This window comes from Lygodium microphyllum, chromosome 18 (assembly GCF_053477565.2).
Source record: "Lygodium microphyllum isolate KBCC chromosome 18, Lygodium_microphyllum_v1.1.10, whole genome shotgun sequence".
Taxonomy (NCBI): Eukaryota; Viridiplantae; Streptophyta; class Polypodiopsida; order Schizaeales; family Lygodiaceae; genus Lygodium; species Lygodium microphyllum.
In genome coordinates this window covers 75688503-75705878 of record NC_141152.1, presented here as the reverse complement: position 1 = coordinate 75705878, position 17376 = coordinate 75688503, and the positions used below count along the sequence as shown (strand labels likewise).

At 42.1% G+C, this 17376-nt stretch overlaps 1 protein-coding gene across 1 annotated transcript; it reads right to left on the bottom strand.

Moving 5' to 3' along the window:
- Positions 1–4390: 4390 nt before the first annotated feature.
- On the bottom strand, positions 4391–7738 carry LOC148021035 (putative 12-oxophytodienoate reductase 11). Its single transcript, XM_087698881.1, has 5 exons — positions 7487–7738; positions 6641–6781; positions 6154–6284; positions 5563–5742; positions 4391–5361 (listed from the first exon to the last, which is right to left on the bottom strand). Exons 1-5 carry the CDS (start codon positions 7585–7587, stop codon positions 4748–4750), a joined length of 1167 nt encoding a protein of 388 aa, XP_087555007.1. The 5' UTR covers positions 7588–7738; the 3' UTR covers positions 4391–4747.
- Between the last annotated feature and the right edge of the window lie 9638 nt (positions 7739–17376).

Here is a 17376-nt window from a genome sequence, read left to right as displayed (position 1 = left end):
GGTTTCCACGCTGTAGACACATGCGACCAAGGAGCCACCATGACATTTGGTAGTATCAAAGCTACCTCTCACCCAACTGCTGGGGCTGCCTACATGGGTGAAGGCAAGTTGGAAGCACATTTTCAAGCACAGAGTGTCCAACAAGTGGAGACGTGATGTCAAGATTGTTCAAGTACATGTGTTGAACAAACAAGTTGTCATGTAGAATAAAGCATGGTTGGGGTTGTGCACCGCTACCCATGACTTGTGAAGAGATGTGAAGAGACTTCTATAATAGCTAAATAGTTTAAACGTGAATCTATGCCTATCCATGGGTAGTTAAGTGCAATGCTCATCTATGCTAAAAATGGATCTCTTAGGGCCATGAGGGCCATATTATGAGACCACAAGGAGTTGGTGGAGGCTAATCAAGATCGACAAGCTTGTGCACATTAGAGGAAATCCTTTTGCCCTTTTTCTCACTTTCAGAGGTGGTCTATTGAGACGAAACTTTGTGAGTTGAAGATGGAGCGTACGGGCTTAAATCTCTCTTTGAAGACTCGTGGGCCTAGCGCGAGTATAAAGAATGCAGGTCAGGAGGATGAGTAAAGATGAAATCTTTGAAGACTCTCGGACCTAGTAGGAGTATAAAGAACGCATGCACGGTTGAGATTGCAAGGTGAATCTTATGGAGTGGATGATCACATGAGGGCAAATGTGTAGTCTATGAACTAAAACCCTTGTGTTCGATACCGAAAAACTCCCAAATCTAGCAGGAGTATAAAGATAGCGGGCAAATGGTGAGACCACTTGTTGGAGGATGTGGAATGAAGATCATGTATTGAGCTAAAGAAGGAGCCAATGGGCTATGGTATCGCAACTCCTAACTCGAGGAGTATAAAGGAATTGGGCTTGTGTTGAAGATCTGGATCCGAGCAAGAAGGGCCTTTGTGTTGAGGAGAAGAAGATGATGATGAAGTGGAAGAAGCAGAGGCAAGATGGAGAGGAAAGAGCGAGACACGATGGTTGCAGGCTACAACCCCTCAATTTTTTCTAAGATGAAGTTGATGAAGGAGTTGAAGAGACGAGTTGAGGTGGAGAAGACTCGTGATGCCACGAGTATAAATGAATGACCATGCTGAGCAGATAGATGCAAGACTCCTTGAGCCAAGAGTATAAAGAAACGACTCGGTGCATGGAAGATGTGTGGAGAAAGAGAGAGAGAGAGAGATGTTGTGCACAATGCTTGTGAGCCGCAAGCCTAAACGAACAGCCATCTTGTGTGCTAAGGCCAATGAGGGCCAAAAGAGTGAAAACTCCTAACACTGAGAGTATAAAGAACGGTGTGTAGACTCACGGACTTGGGGCGAGTGCAACTTGCCATGGCTACCGTAGTGAAGCTGAGAGAGGTGAGGGACCGGGTGGATGGAGATTGCAGAACTCTTGAATCTAGGTCAAGTATAAAGAAACCGGGCTAGTTACCATGCCGTCGCGATGAAGTCAAGAGAGGGCGAGGGACTGGGCAGATGGTTGGGATAAACTTGTGGACTCGGGTCAGTATAAATATACCGACGAGCACATGCCATGGCCACCACAATGAAGCCGAGAGAGGGCGAGGGACCGAGTGGATGGAGGCTGAAGACTTGTGGACCTAGGTCGAGGATAAAGAAACCGGGCAGATGGGAATGAGAAGGGTGGAAACTCGCAGAGCCGCAAGTATAAAGATGGGCCGAATGAAGAGAAGGGTGGGGGACTAGGACTTGTAGTGCACCGACGAGGATAAAGAAACTGGGGCTCGTTTTCTGCTAATGAGCGAGACAAAGAATCAGGCAAAATCTAGATCCAATGACAAAGAACATGATCGAGGTGGGGTGTAGTGAGACATGTGGGAAGACTCATGGAGTCGCAATAATAAATGAACAGCCAAGGGATGTCAAAAGAAGGGAGAATATATGGACCGATGAAGGCCTATGAGAAAGCCGAAAGAGTGGATGCTCATGTACCTCGGGCGAGCTTAAAAAAACGGACCCAAGACTCAGCCCAACTTCATGGAAACCAAGGTCTCTCGGACCCAAGATGGAAGCAAGGAGGGCGCAACATGTACAGGTCTAGATGTGACGCGACGAGGTATGGGACCCAATGTGAAGCTGAAGAATTTGTGGCATGACGGAGATGAGGATGGAGTGTGTGACCACTATTGGGACCCGAGAGCATATTTCAGATTTATCTCCTTGAAGAACAAGGGTAAAGACGCTTGTGTAGGAGAATCGGACCTCATATGAGTGGATGCCATTCCTGCGCGGAGCCCTTCATGAGGCCAAGGTAGTTGATCTTAACCCCAAAGTATGAGCAGGGGATAGAGCGCCTGTGAGAACCAACCAAGGCAGATTTCAACATGCCGGGGAACACTTGGTCTACTGCGGGAGTCTCTACAGAGGGACGGCTAGTCTCACCATAAGAGGCTCGGAGCCGTCAACGTGTCAGATGTGTAGACGGTTTGCCCCAGGTTGTTGGGGGAAAAGTGACCCTTCTTGGGTACTGCGTGAGCTGTACGATGGGACATGACTCAGGTTCTAGTCGAAGCAACACCAAGTCTACTTGCCTAGGAATGAAGGGGGGAGATAACTTTGATCCAAGTTCAAAAAACAACTCAAGGATGCAAGTGGCAGTTGTGTCTTTGACATGGAAGCCGACAAGTGGCAACGCCTTAGCTATTTGAACGAGGAGAGAAGCATATCAAGGCAAGTGACCCATCTTTGGTCTTTGGATCAAGGTTGGGCATGCAGTCAGTGGGTTGAGATCTGGCCATCAAGGCCCGCTCTTCCCATGGAAGGTGGTTGGGGAGTCTTGCCGAGGTGCCAAGCCATATTACAAATGGCTCGAAGAAATCGCTGCCTCTGCTCTAGCTCTACACCAAAGGCATCCATATGGTTGATGAATCCTCATACTACCCCTTTTCACACTGATTAACCTCAATCCTTTTCATAGGGAACCAACTCAATTCGAGTAGAGACTCGAATTCGATCAAGGGGGGGTAGGTATGAGGGAAAGGAGTGTGAGGGGCAACCCCATGTCTCCCCCCCCCCCCCCCCCCCCTCCTCCATGGTAGTTGTGCCACATGGAGCAACCATCGTTTTTACCTCTCGACATGCGGGGTTCTCTATTTGGTCAAGGCAACTGGGCCCCTTGCACCGAGTTCAAGTCAGCATGACTCTTAAGAGTTGAGACTCACAAAGAGAGGTGGGATTGATCCGTGTCACCCCTGTCGCATTGTTGTCCAAGATGGTTGAAAGTGGATCCTTGTGAACCCGAAACTCTTCCATGGTGCGATCCGACAACTCAAAACGCCACGTTACCCAAGTGCGAATTAGACAAATGCGTTACACGTGCTCTGAGCGAGCTATGATGCGAGAGGGACATCAAGGCATGAAGGCTTGTGACGCGGCACAACGCAAAGGGTGCATGCTGTAATGCAATGGTTTCTTGACATATCTTTCAAGGTGGCTTCTACTGCATGTTCAAGACACGACGCGGTGCTGTCTATCCACAAACCATGTTACTTGTGCGGGTTTCCGCATTGCGGACCCGTGGGACCAAGGAGCCATCATGACACCAGCTTTCTCACAGTAGCCGCACATCACAACCATTAGGAAATGACAACAGCAAACGAAGGGACAAACACTGACACTACTCCCACCACGTCGCATGCACCACTCGCTAGACGTGCAACATAGACACACTATGTGTGTGTGTGTGAGAGAGAGAGAGAGAGAGATCTATGCTTAACACACACACACGCTCTCTCTCTCTCTCTCTCTCTCTCTCTCTCTCTCTCTCTCTCTCTCTCTCTAGAACATGTCAATTTTTTTTTGCTTGATTCAATCACAACCCCCCAAAAAAAAAACAACAGTCTTCTTATATCCAAACCCAAAGTAACCCTATTTTGACAGCTCTGCAGCATTCTAGAGGGTCATACTTGACTTTTCCTCAATAATTTTGAACCACCAACCACAGCATTTTAGGAGGTCATACTCGGCTTTTCCTCAATGATTTTGTACGACCAATCCCAGCATTTTAGAGGGCCCTCTTACGAGGAGGACTCAAAATTCAATCTAGTCTCAGTTTCACCTAATGGTATGATTCATTATTTTTACTTTCACCACAACCATTATGCAAGATTAAGGAGTGTAGTATCAGCTATATCGGAGGCCTATCTCTCTTCCCTTTTGTTTTGTCTGTAAGAATGTAGCATACAAACCATTTCCTCCATACTAATGAAAGCACATGTCACAGATAAACCTGTCACCCGACAAAGACGACCAAGTGATCTGAAAGCCCACAAATCACATTATTTTACACATCCATCAACGTACTACAATTTTTTTAAGATACACTCTTGATGGCTGACTAAACCCAACTAGATATCAAGTAGACAAATCGTATGATCTCTAAGCTACACAACGGAAAATAAAAAAGATAGCTGGCACATTGCAATATTAGTAACAGAGACCTTTGATGGCTCAGGTATACTATTTTGTTTGAATATTGATATCAGTGTTAAAAAGGTATTGTTGCATGCCAATGGGCTTCCAATGCTTTGAACTGTATTCAATGTTTGATCAATGGAGTTAAAAACAAAGACCGTGTTACTGCATGTGCTTCCGATGCTTTGCACTGTAATAAATGTTTGATCAATGGAGGTATAGATAGTGTATGGCGTGAGGTACTATGATTGATTTATGTTGACTTGGATAATAGAGGTACTCCTTTAATCAACAGCCTTGGGTTGTGCCTGCAAGTCTTCCAAGAATGGGTAATCTGTATATCCTACAACTGGATCTTGTGTATAGAAAGTCTCTCTCACGTATTGGTTGAAGGCAGCATTGAGCTCAAATCTTTTAGGTAAATCAGGGTTTGCCAAGAACCAGCGTCCAAAGACCACCAAGTCTGCCTTTCCTGATTGAATAACTTCATTACCATTTTCACGGGTGTAACCACCGGCCACTAAGAAGGACCCCTTAAAAGCCCTTCTTGCAGGTAGCAGAGTCTGATGGGTCTCAATTTCCACACCACTTGCCTTGACCCTGGGTTCTACATAATGAGCATACAGGATATTGAACTTGTTCAAAGCATTGGCCATGTACAGTGCTAACTCCTCTGGATTTGACGCTTCAGCATCTGAATGAGACCCATAAGGTGATAGCCGGATGCCTACCCTCTCAGGACCAATTTCTTTTGCAACGGCTTCTACCACTTCTAATGGGAATCTGCACCGGTTTTCCAAAGAGCCACTGTACTGATCTGTTCGATCATTGACACTGTCTTTCATAAACTGGTCAAGTAGATAGCCATGGGCACCATGGATCTCTACACCATCAAAACCTGTCAAGGAAGGAAAGAAAGAGAAAATGCAGAGTCTTTGAGACTGACAGAAGGAATAGAACAGTCATTGCCAAATATTGCCACTGCATTTGCACCAAAATTTCCAATCACATGATTTTCTGCATTCACTACTTGCGACTTTATTTCTCATAACTACTGATTACTAAACATTCAGCAGAAGCAAGAAAAGGTTTAGCACACCTGCAGACATGGCATTTCTAGCTGCAAGGCGGAAGTCATTGACAACATGTGGAATCTCATCCGTTCTCAACGCACGTGGTTGAGAGTACTCTGCAAACCCTTTGCCTGATGGCAGAAGACCTTTCCCATTTAACTTCTTATTTGTCGATGAAATTGGGGGCTGACCATCAGGTTGGTAATCTGCAAACGAAGTATCATCTCAGAGGAGCCTAGTTGTGCAACATGTGTGTACAAAAAGGCCATAGACTAGACACCAAGAATGGTAGAGAGTGATGATGAACTTCTGAACGAGCCCTATCCTATGAGCTTCAATCAACCAAATAACCAACATGAACCTGCTAAAGACTTTACACTGACAATTATACCTGACATTACAATCATGCCTTATTCAAGGTATTACCTCAAAGTAATCATCAATTATGCAAACAAAAAGGTCAAAAAAAGTATCTGCTATCAGCCGTTGCCTATCTTATGAGCTGAAAAGCAACTTGCCCCAGAACCCCAAAGGCGAAGGAAAAATGCCAGCTCTGTAAAGTCTGTAACCTATGTGTGAGATACAAATAGAGGAGTGCAACAAGTTGTGTGGAATACCTATATGTGACACCCTTCCAACATGCCAGATTTGAAGAAAGAAAATGCCCCCTTTGTCATGTACTGCCTGTACAATGGGCTTCCATGCCTCAACTTGCTCATCTGTCCAGACTCCCGGTGCATGAGGATAGCTGTCAGCATATTTCACCACAATGCCAATGAATAGAAGAATAAAGTTATGTTTAAAGATACGCTGTGCAATCAAATTGCAGCCATTATTGGCTAATGGTTTAATCTTGCACCTTTTAGGCTAAATAGATACACCCACGTGGATCAAAATTTTCCTTTAACGGAAATTATGGAAACAACTAATTTAATCAAATTCATGTGGATCAAAGATCTTGGTTTATAAAAAATTATGGGAAGAACAAATAGGATTAGTCGTGCTACATAAGGACTGTAAGGAGTAAGACGAACAATATCTAATTGACAAGGAAAAATGCATCTTTTAGGGAGCAGAGGAGGTGAACTTGATCTGATGAGTTACCCTTGGGCAGTGTTGGACACTCCAGTAGCTTCAGCTATGAGAAGCCCTCCAGGCGTGGAGCGCTGCGCATAGTAAACAGCAGCATGTGGCTGTGGGACGTGGCCATAGGATCTGCACCTTGTCAGTGGGGCAAGCACCACCCTGTTGAAGGAAGTAAGCACCAGCACATGTTAGTTTTACGGACGTTAGAATACAACACATCAATTGCAGACGTAGAGACATGGTGGAATGTTTGTCAGTGTACAGGCAAGTGCCATGTGAACATAAGGGTATCACAAAGGCATGGTTTCCATGTTCCATGCCAAGCAATGGTCTTTCAGACTACTAAAACACCTTTGAGAACTGTGCAGATGCGACGGAAATACCATGGAAACAACTCGCAAGGCATGCATGATCCCATTACAAACTACAAGTGAAAGGAACAAGGCTTGCCAGTGCATACTAACAGTCGTGCAGTGCAAAACCAATGGAAACAACTCTCAAGGCATGGTTGATGCCATGACGAACTACAAGTGAAAGGAAAAAGGCTTGCCAGTGCATACTAACAGTCGTTCAGTGCAATTAGTTTCTCTTCCCATTCGCATTAAGCACCCATTTCTGAATTCTTGAGAGATGAGTCCTGATGATTAGCTTCGGTTTCACCAAAATCAAAACATTGCTTTGCAGAAGCATTAAGCACACCATTCTCGATAGATGAGCTCCCAGGATTAACTTCACTATATCAGATTCAAAACATGGCTTTACAGAAGCGTTAATGCAATCTGCACAAACTTTGAGACATATTGTGGGAAGCGCATAACATGAGATGACACGCCAGATGTGTGAGTGCAGGTACGTGAATTATACCTGTGGGAGAGGTGGAAAGGGCCCATCTGGTAAGGGGTGAGGAGGGGGATGGGCTGGGAAGAATCAGGACTGTGATCTTCATCGCGTCCACCTGCGCCCATAATGATGCTGGGTTGCAGGGACAGCAATCAGAAATGGTGGAGGGGATGGAGATATGTGGGGGAAGTAAGAAGATGGGAACGGGGGGAGCTTCCGCTGCTGCGAGGACGAATTGCATATGTCAATATATGTGTGCATATGTTTATATATGTGTGTGTGGGTGCGTGTGTGTCTGTGTATGGAGCGACGTGGCAAATTAGGAATCGGGCTGGAAGGGATTAAAGCAGGGTTGCAAGCAACAGTCAAAACATACAAGAACAGCCGGGAAATGGCCTTTTTCTGTATGACGTCCTTCCCTTCATCATCATCAGAGCTATAAACGAGCCTAAACTCTATTGTCTACATGCATTGCACCTGGGCATTGGAATTTGGAAGGCTTTCCCACGTAACCTGCGCTAGGTGCCATTTACACATTTAATGCCAGAAATATTTTGTTCTTCGCGCTCTACACCGTGCCCCATTTTGCTAACTAGTTGTCTTTGGGATACAATTAGCACAAGAGGGTATAATTTCTATAATTGCACTTAACCGGTAAACTTTGCCACGTGCGAAACTCCTCTTGCATAGTGCCCTTCAAGGAGCCAGACCCCTATCTCACTCGGTGGGAGGGGGAAGGGAGACTAGGTTTCCCTTATCCCTCATAAGACCCCCCAGTTGCACTCAAGTTGGTTACACACCAAACGTCAAGGACGCCTGCTTTGTGAGTTTGAACTAATTAAAGTGCTTGTTTAGGGGTTACCTGTCTTTAATCCTTTACACACTCAAGAGAGCATGACCAATTGTTAAACAAGTGAACTATCCACCCACTTTTGGACATGGAGTCTCCCTCGCCCACTTTGTAAAGTGATGGACAAGGGTTTGCTCTTTGCATTTGCAACCAATCAAAACAATTATACGTTCATTGTTTTTCACCTTTTTGCAAAATGTGTCTTTTGGTGTGTAAAGATGTTGTGCCCATGTCTGCACCCAGTTTCAAAAAGTAGATGCCCACACTCTGGGCAACAGTTGGGCATCTTAGTGTGTAACTAGCCTCATGCCCTTGTCCACTAATATTTTGGTTGCATAGCAAGGGTCAAGCATAGTACAAAAACCAATACGAAAAGCAAAGATGATGATTGGTCTTCAATCTGAATAGGCAAAAAAACATGTCCATTTATTCATTAGCACCATAAGCCTCCTATTATAGCACGCCCATTTTCTCTAGGTTTGTGGGGTGGGAATAGGGGGAACCAAGCCCTAGTAGGGGGAGTGTGATTCCACTCCCCTACTAGCCTTGGGTGCAACTAGCTCCTGCTCTATCCTAGTAGGGGTAACATTAGCCATTGGTCCATTCAAAACTTATGCTCACGAACCAACTTAGGCAAAAGGTACCATAGCAAACGAATGCAACTTTATTTGGCATACCTTCGAACCTATCATGATGTGATGACCTAGTGCAACCACAAGGGTGCCACATATTCTCAAAATCCACTTGCCCCATTTGCAAGAAGTGTGATAAGGCTCTAGATTGAGAAAGTGAAGACTCACAAATTACACCCTTCATGTTGCCAAAATGGCAAACATAGGTATCGCATTCACATACTTTTAAATGAGCAAAAGTCATTCATATTAATCATGTAATAAAGACTTGACTAGTTATGTGGTAATGTGCAATTGGCTTAAAATCCATTCAACATTATTTTAAGCTCTTAGCTTTTATTTAGTTCACAAATTAATGGGATGGTAGCTAGCTTGGTGCTTCAAAGAATGCCTCTAATCATTGCTCTTACATTGAATTTTTAATAGCCTTACTAGAATTTGGTCATTCCTCTTGTTGCTTGGTCTAAAACATTTGTGGTTTTGACCATCATGGACATAATTCATGAGTGGGGGAAAAAAACAAAACACACACACACACACACACACACACACACACACACTATATATATATATATATATGTTGGGGGGGGGGGGGGGGGGGGGGGGGGGTGGGGGTGGTTGAAGAGGGGGGGCAGAAAAATTCTTGACTCCAAGTAATCATGAACTGCTAATACAGCCAGTAGCCCCAATTTATGTGGAAATAGGGTAAGTTCCATACTATTGCACAACCAAAGGCATGAAAGGTCAGGTTGTCAAAGGGTTTTGGGAGGTCTTATATAAGTGAGATAACTCGAATTTACCAATTCCATTTGGAATAAAAAGAAGCCACACATGGGTTTTTCATCAACAAAATGGGTTAAATAATAAATAAATTATATATATATATATATATATATCGTATTTTATAGCACACTATGGGTTGTAAGTTATGAGACAAGATCTACTAGCATTTTTTAATGGTATGAAGTTTCATTTTTACACTTATAATGTACTAATAAGCACAAAAATATGGCAAAGGATGCTCATGGAAGATCTTGTGTCATTTTTGGAATGCTCAAAATATGCCACTTTCTACATACACTATCTAGATTGGTTGGCATTGCCGGCTAGAGACCCACTACCACGCGTTGTGTAGTTTGCATTCTAACACAACTCACGAGACTTTGCCTCATTCACTTTGTTCTATAGTGGGCAAAGGGAAGAAACTATACGAAGTCCCTTTGCTCACAAATCAACTAAGATTAAAAATAGTGCACTTCATGCACAATGCGTAGAGTGCTTTACGTCTAAACTATAAAATCCCACAACATTGAAAAGGCTATTTGATGAGATTATTCGTAGAAGTATGTAACAAATCTTATATACTCACAGTCTAAAATAGAAAACATACATTTGTATATATGCAACAATCTGTTCATTTGTGAGATGTTGATAGTGTGTGAACTTTGTGTGTGTGTGTGTGTGTGTGTGCACACGCGCGTGTGCGTGAGCGTGTGTGTGTGTGCGCGCGCACTCACACACGCGTGCCCTTTATTGTAGTATTGTTACACCTCCATCTATCTTTTTTAATACATCTAGTTGTATATGTCACATAATTACAGTTAGTTCCTTGCAAAGCAAGAATTCATTTGAGGAACTAAATTATATATTTTTGCATGGTTTTTAAAGAAAGACTAAGCAAACAATGTATTAAGTATTGTTATAGCAAGGGACTCTCCATGTCTAGTAAATATAACTCTGCGAAAGAAAAACCATAAGCTCACTTCCCAAATAATATTCACATGCATATCATGAAGGTTTATAAGTGCAAGATCAACCAATATTGAGCCTTCTAAAACTTCATTTGATCATTAAATGGCGCAAAAAGACAACAAAAATCACTCCAAGATCCACAATATAGACATATAGGAGTCACAACAATGAAATGAAACCATAAAAAGTTGGGGGTACCAAAAGTACATCACCAAGCAATCGTAGCAAAAAAGCAAGGAAAATGGAACATTACATGTTAACACCATATTGAGGAATATGGGAATTTCCCATAAGTTTGGAACACGTGGTCAAATCTTTGGATTTGTCATAACTTGAACACTATGACTCCAAAGCGAGTGCTCTATAGCTCAATAGATTCCATTTTTCAAAGAGCTTTCCAATGATAGGTCACATCATATGGTTTTGAGAAACTTATGGGTATATAATCCGGGTGCCACCTTTTCAGTTTTCAAAAAATGGGAATTGGGAGATTCCCAAACTCACTAATATTGTGTTTGTTTACATTAGACTAAAATACTCTAAAAAAAGCTCTCTTTTTCTAGAGCATATTTATTTTGAAATCAATGGTTCTTCAAGAACATTGTGCATCGAAGAAGCATTGAACCTCTCATAGCAATGCATAGAATGCTCAAATTTGGCACCCTTGGTCTTAAAAACATTTCTTCTACACCGCACAAACATGTGTAGCAAGTATTTACTAACATAAAGGATCATAAAGAGCAATGGAATGTCTAAAAAGTAGCAATATTACCTATCACCATTTGAAGAAGGAATGTGAATCTATATGCCACATGTTGACTTGATTGGATGCAAATGCAATTGATGCACCCTAACTAAGCACAATAAATCAAAGAACTCGTGATGTTGAAAGGAGAATAGGATCTATGAAGAATGTGTTTTATGGATCAAGAAAAGGTTCAACGGGGCTAGAACATGAAAACATTGGATATATCTTCCATATTGTACCTCTACAAAAGCATGTATCGATTGATCCAAATATGGCAATGTGAAAAAATGTGAGTTAAGGTTCTATGCATAGTGGCATCTTATTTAAGGGGTATAAACTACTCTTATACGCGCAACTATATTGATGAAACTTGATAATATCCATAGGTTGGGGTGGACATCGAAAGGTGGAGCAAGAGTGGAAGCACAAGCAGAAGTAAGAAAGAAGAAAGAGCTATGGAGGTTCAAGTAAGAGAGAGCAAGACGGTATGTGGGAACTCCAATGGTCACAATGTGTGAGTTTCCTTCCCTTATTCTATTGTCATAGTAAGAACAAAGAATAAAGTGATAGTGACGGGTGGCCGCCACCTGCAAAGTACAGTTATGCAGGTGGTAATGTGGTAAGTACAAGTAAATGTAAGTGGCTAGGCATAAACAACCTTTAATCCCCAATAACCTCCCAGTTAAAGGTGAATATACCTGAGTGTAGAGAAAACAAAGAAAAAAGTGACAAAGTACAAAGCGTACATAGAAGTACAATAGGATGAGTGATAAGCATTCCACTAAGCAAAACAACCTTATACTTAAAGGTAAATGTGCCTGAGTATGGAGAAAATAAGAAAAAAGTGACAAAGTACAAAGTGTACATAGAAATACAACTAGATTAGGAATAGATGTCAGAGCCATCATCTTCCTAAGAAAGGCATAACATTCGACTAGGAGAATTTTAGTAAGCATATATGTAGTATTCTTGTCAGTTGAGACCTTGACAAGCTCTATTAGTTTGTCCTTAGTTACCTCTCTAATGAGGTGATAATGAACCTCAATATGCTTGATCTTTACATAAAAGATTGGATTACGTGCCAACTGAATGGCACTCATAGAGTTCGAATGTAATGTAGGAGTCATAGTCATATTATGGTCTATCACTATATGACCTAACCATAGGGCCTCCTTATTTGCATGTCCTTAATCAGCTCTCTGATGAAGTGATAAAGAACCTCAATGTGCTTGGTCTTCACATGAAAGATCAGATTACATATCAATTGAATGGCACTCATAGAATCTAAATGCAATTTAGAAGTCATAGTCATATCATGGTCTTGTGGCAAATCAGAGTGGAAACAAAGATTGAGGTTTGCACAAGAGGGAGAGAAGAGCTCACAAGTACGAGAACAATTCTTGCTTATTCAATTGCTCATGAAAGTACAACTTGGGTCATTCTCACTCATCAATTGATGTAGACCCATGGGCTATTTATATAGCCACAGCTGGCTAGGGTTAAGTTTTCCCCTTTCCCTCAGGACCATTCACACTCAGCTACCCTTATCCCCTCCAGTATAAGGAGAGTTCACATGCTTACACTGTCAACACCCCCCCCCCCCCCTCAATGCCAAGTGGCATTGGATAAAGTATGGCATGATGCCCCCCTTAATCCATAATGGGATGCCTTTATAAATTAGGCTACAAAGGATGGTTATAGGTAGAGGTTTTACAAGATTCAAAAGAGTCGATCTTTAGTGGATTGGGAGGCAAAGTTAGCCTCCAATTCCTTAGGTGGTTTTGGAATACTAGGACATTTACTGATGATATGCCCAATCTTTTTGCATTTATTGCACTTCATTTTTTCTAGGTATTTCTTCTAGCAATTACTTACAATATGCCCTTTTTAATGACAAAAAAAGCACTTGGTAAAAATTGTATGGTGGACTAACACTTGCTCATGGGAAGGAAATACTAAAGTACCTTTGTTATGGTTCCTCTTCTCTTCATCCAGACATGACTGGATTGTACTTGCCAAAGTTGGATTAGGGATATTGGTAAGGGTAATAACAAGGGTTGGAAAAGCCTTTTTAATAGCCTTCAGAAGGATGGCAATGGCATCTTCATCATGAATCAATGCTTGAACGGAGGCCAACTGTGCCATGAGCCCCTTCATATGTGAAATAAACTTACTTAAGTCTTCTCCTTGTTTATACTCCAAGCTAAAAAATTCAATTTTTAGAAAAACCTTGGAGTTCTTCCCTGTAGCACCATAGTGCCTTTCAAGCTCATCCCATTTCTCCTTGGCACTAGAGAGTTGGTCAATATGATGAATTAGGGATTCATCCAAATGAAGCACCATAGAGCCTTTCAAGCTCATCCCATTTCTCCTTGGCACTAGAGAGTTGGTCAATATGATGAATTAGGGATTCATTCAAATGAAGCATGATGATGGCCTAAGCTCTTTCATCGTCTTCTACATCAAGGGGATTTGATGGATTGATAACTTTTAGTCCCTTTTATGAAGGGCCAATAGCCCCGTTCTATCATTTTATTTTTCACTAGGACTTGCCAGGAATGGAAAACTTTTCCATTAAACTTGCGAATTTGAGGCCTTACATCTCCATAAGCCATGACCATAATAGGAAGGTCTTACCTATTGCCCTAGGCAATGGCAGTGTCTAGTCCTTTACAAGTGGCCAAGTACGAACCAAATAACATAATTGATAGCCCTACAAATGATAACCAACTTTAAAACTGTAAGGATGAAAAAGGTTGAAAATCATACATATGTAATATCTCAAGGTAAGATTTTGGTGGTCCTTTCCTTCGGACAACCCTTGATTTAAGTTTTACTATTTTCCTAGGTCTCAATGAGGTAAACTTTGATTGGACTTTTGGCTCTTCCCCACCTTGTGGTTTAGTGTACAAACATTTGGTTGAGCAAGGCCGATTAATGACTTCGACACTCGGTGAAGAGCCCGAGGAGATCTCAATCACATCAATATTCATGTTTTGACATAAGGTAGTAGCACTAATGTCACTAAATGCCTTTTCATTGCTTAGAAGCACTCATCTCAAGATTGAGATGTTTAGGTATTTACCTTGTCAAGCTTGGTGAGATACTTGACTCATTACGAGTGTTGAAAGCACACTTGTTGGTGAGCTTATGATGTCCTTTGAGTGTTGAAGCTATTCAATAATTAGGAATACACTTTATAGCATGTACTTCAGTGATTAAAATCATTGTTAATGATTCCCAAATTGAAAAAAGTGGAAAATAGGAAGCTTGAAGCTTCTTGGCTATGGCTGCGAGAAAAACCCACAGTAAGGGTTTTGGTCACAACAGCCAGTAGAAGAGGAATTAGTGCAAACCCTCTTAGGGGAAGATGGTCCACTATAGGACTACAATAGCCCTATGATAGCTAGGAAGATTGCATCCCCTGCAGATCACGCCATACTCTGGAACTTCACGCTGCCAAAACTGTGTCGATTTCTGGGAAGTGAGCAATACTTCCCTCCACGTTGCCTAACCCTGGCATTTAATGCACCATGCTAAAGTGCCCTGAGTTGGGGAGGAGACCTCTAGAAGGAATCTGGAGCTAAAATACTCTCCTTTGCTCTCCCCAGGTCCTCCAACAGAGGTGGGTCTAGCTGGCTATGATGGAAAAGAAGGTAAATGAGAGGGCAAAAGTTCTTCTTGTGCGCTTAGGTGTGTAAAGAGGTTGAGGGAAGCTGAAGGATCAGAGATGACTCTGATACCATGTGGAAAATTAGAGTAGAAGCAAATATTGAGGTGTGCACAAGAGGGAGAGAAGAGCTCACAAGTACAAGAACAAGTATTGCTTATTCAGTTGCTCATGAAAGTACAACTTGGGTCACTCTCACTCATCAGTTTTTGATGTAGACCCATGGGTTGCTTATATAGCCACAACTGCCTAGGGTTAGGGTTTTCCCTTCCCCTCAAGATCATTCACACTCAGCTACCCTTATCCCCTCTAGCATAAAGAGAGTTCACATGCTTACACTCTCAATAGGTCTACCACCATATGACCTAACCATAGGGCCTCCTTGCAAGCCTTAGTGGTTGCAATATACTCGACTTGAGTAATAGATAAAGCCATGCATTTTTGTGCCCTAGACATCCAAGAAACAACACCTCCAGGAAAGGTGAAAACATAGCTAGAGGTGGACTTCCTACTATCTGCATGTCCAACATAATCAAAATCTGTGTACTCCAATATCTTGGCCACCATAACAAATGCATATGTTTGCAATCCCCTTAGGTATCTTATGATATCCTTCACGATTTCCTTATGTCACCTGCTAGATGTTGCCGTATATTGAGCCATAACGCCCACTATAAATAATATATCAGATCTAGTGGTGGCTATCATGTCATACATCAAGCTACCCAATGTGGATGCTTACGGGATCTTGGTCATCTTGGCCCTCTCATCATCTAACTAGAGAAAATCTGTTTGACTGACCTTCACATGAGAAGGTAATGCAGCCAATAGGCTTACCACTTTGCATATGGAACCACTCAAGGACTTTATGAATGTACTCCTTCTATGACAAGTAGAGGGATTCCCTTAGAGTAATTGCGTGTTATGTGCATACCAAGTATATGAGAAATACACCCCATGTACTTTATCTCAAAGCTCTTCTTGAGCTTAGAGCACTCCCAATTAGCATATCATCAATATATAGCATCAAAATAATAAGGCTACCGTCATGAGCCTTCTATAAAGACACAGATCCATATTACTATAAAGGTAACCATACAAATGCATAAAGGCATGAAACTTATGATACCATTCCCTAGGTACCCGCACAAGTCCAAAAAGACTCTTCCTCAACTTGCATACTAGGTATTCCCTACTCTTTTCCTCAAAGCCCTTAGGTTACTACATGTAAATGTCTTCATGTAAGTTCGCATGAAGAAAAGCCATTTTCACATCCATTTGGTATAAGTTTAGATCTATCAACACAACCAAGGCCAATGCCAAGTGTAGGGTGGTCATCATAACCATAGAAAAGAATATCTCTTCAAAATCAACTCCTTTCTCTTACTTAATATCCTTAGCAACCAATTTGATCTGTACCAAGCATACGGTAGTCATTTTGACCATAGGAGAGAATATATTATCAAGATCAAATCCCTTCTTCTACTTAAAACCCTTAGCAACCAATATGGCCTTATATGTTGGCTTGGGGCAACCGAGGGACTCTTCAACTTGTACATCCACTTGCATGGAAATGCATATTTCCCATTGGGCAAAGAAACCCATTCCTATGTATGATTTTCATGTAATAAATCATACTTAGATTGCATGGTACTCTCCCAAGAGTGATTATCACCTCCTCTACATATAGATTTGTCATAAGTGAGAGAATCACGAGCATCTATCACCATGATATAATGCATTGAGGGTTTAAAATGATTAGGAGGATGTGAGGTTCTAGTAAAGCATCTCAAATCTGGCTATGTGGCCTATATGGTTTGTTCTCTCTATCCAACATCATGATGTTGCACAACAAGTAGATCATGGGCCACTATACCATTAGAAATTGCAGCAAACTATCTAATTGGGGCTAATTAGATTGTAACATGAGGCTTATTGGGGGTGTAATGGGAGCTCGTGCTCAACTGCGAAGATCCATGGATTTCTTATTCTTTCAAGAATTTCAAGCGACCACAAATGGATATCTCTCACCTAGCCGATGCACCTTTGATCCTATAGGGGTATAGTGAGCTTACCTTGATACTCGAACAAGTAGTCTCCTCTCTCAAGCAACCCGGTAGCTCCACGATTCTAGATGCGAACTCAAGCAACCTCAAGCCTCTACCTTCAAGCTCCATCCTCCATAGCCGCGTAGGAGACAAGAGAATAGAAGAGAAGAGAAGAAGAGAGGAGACGATTGAGAGTTTCTTCTCCTCGATCCCT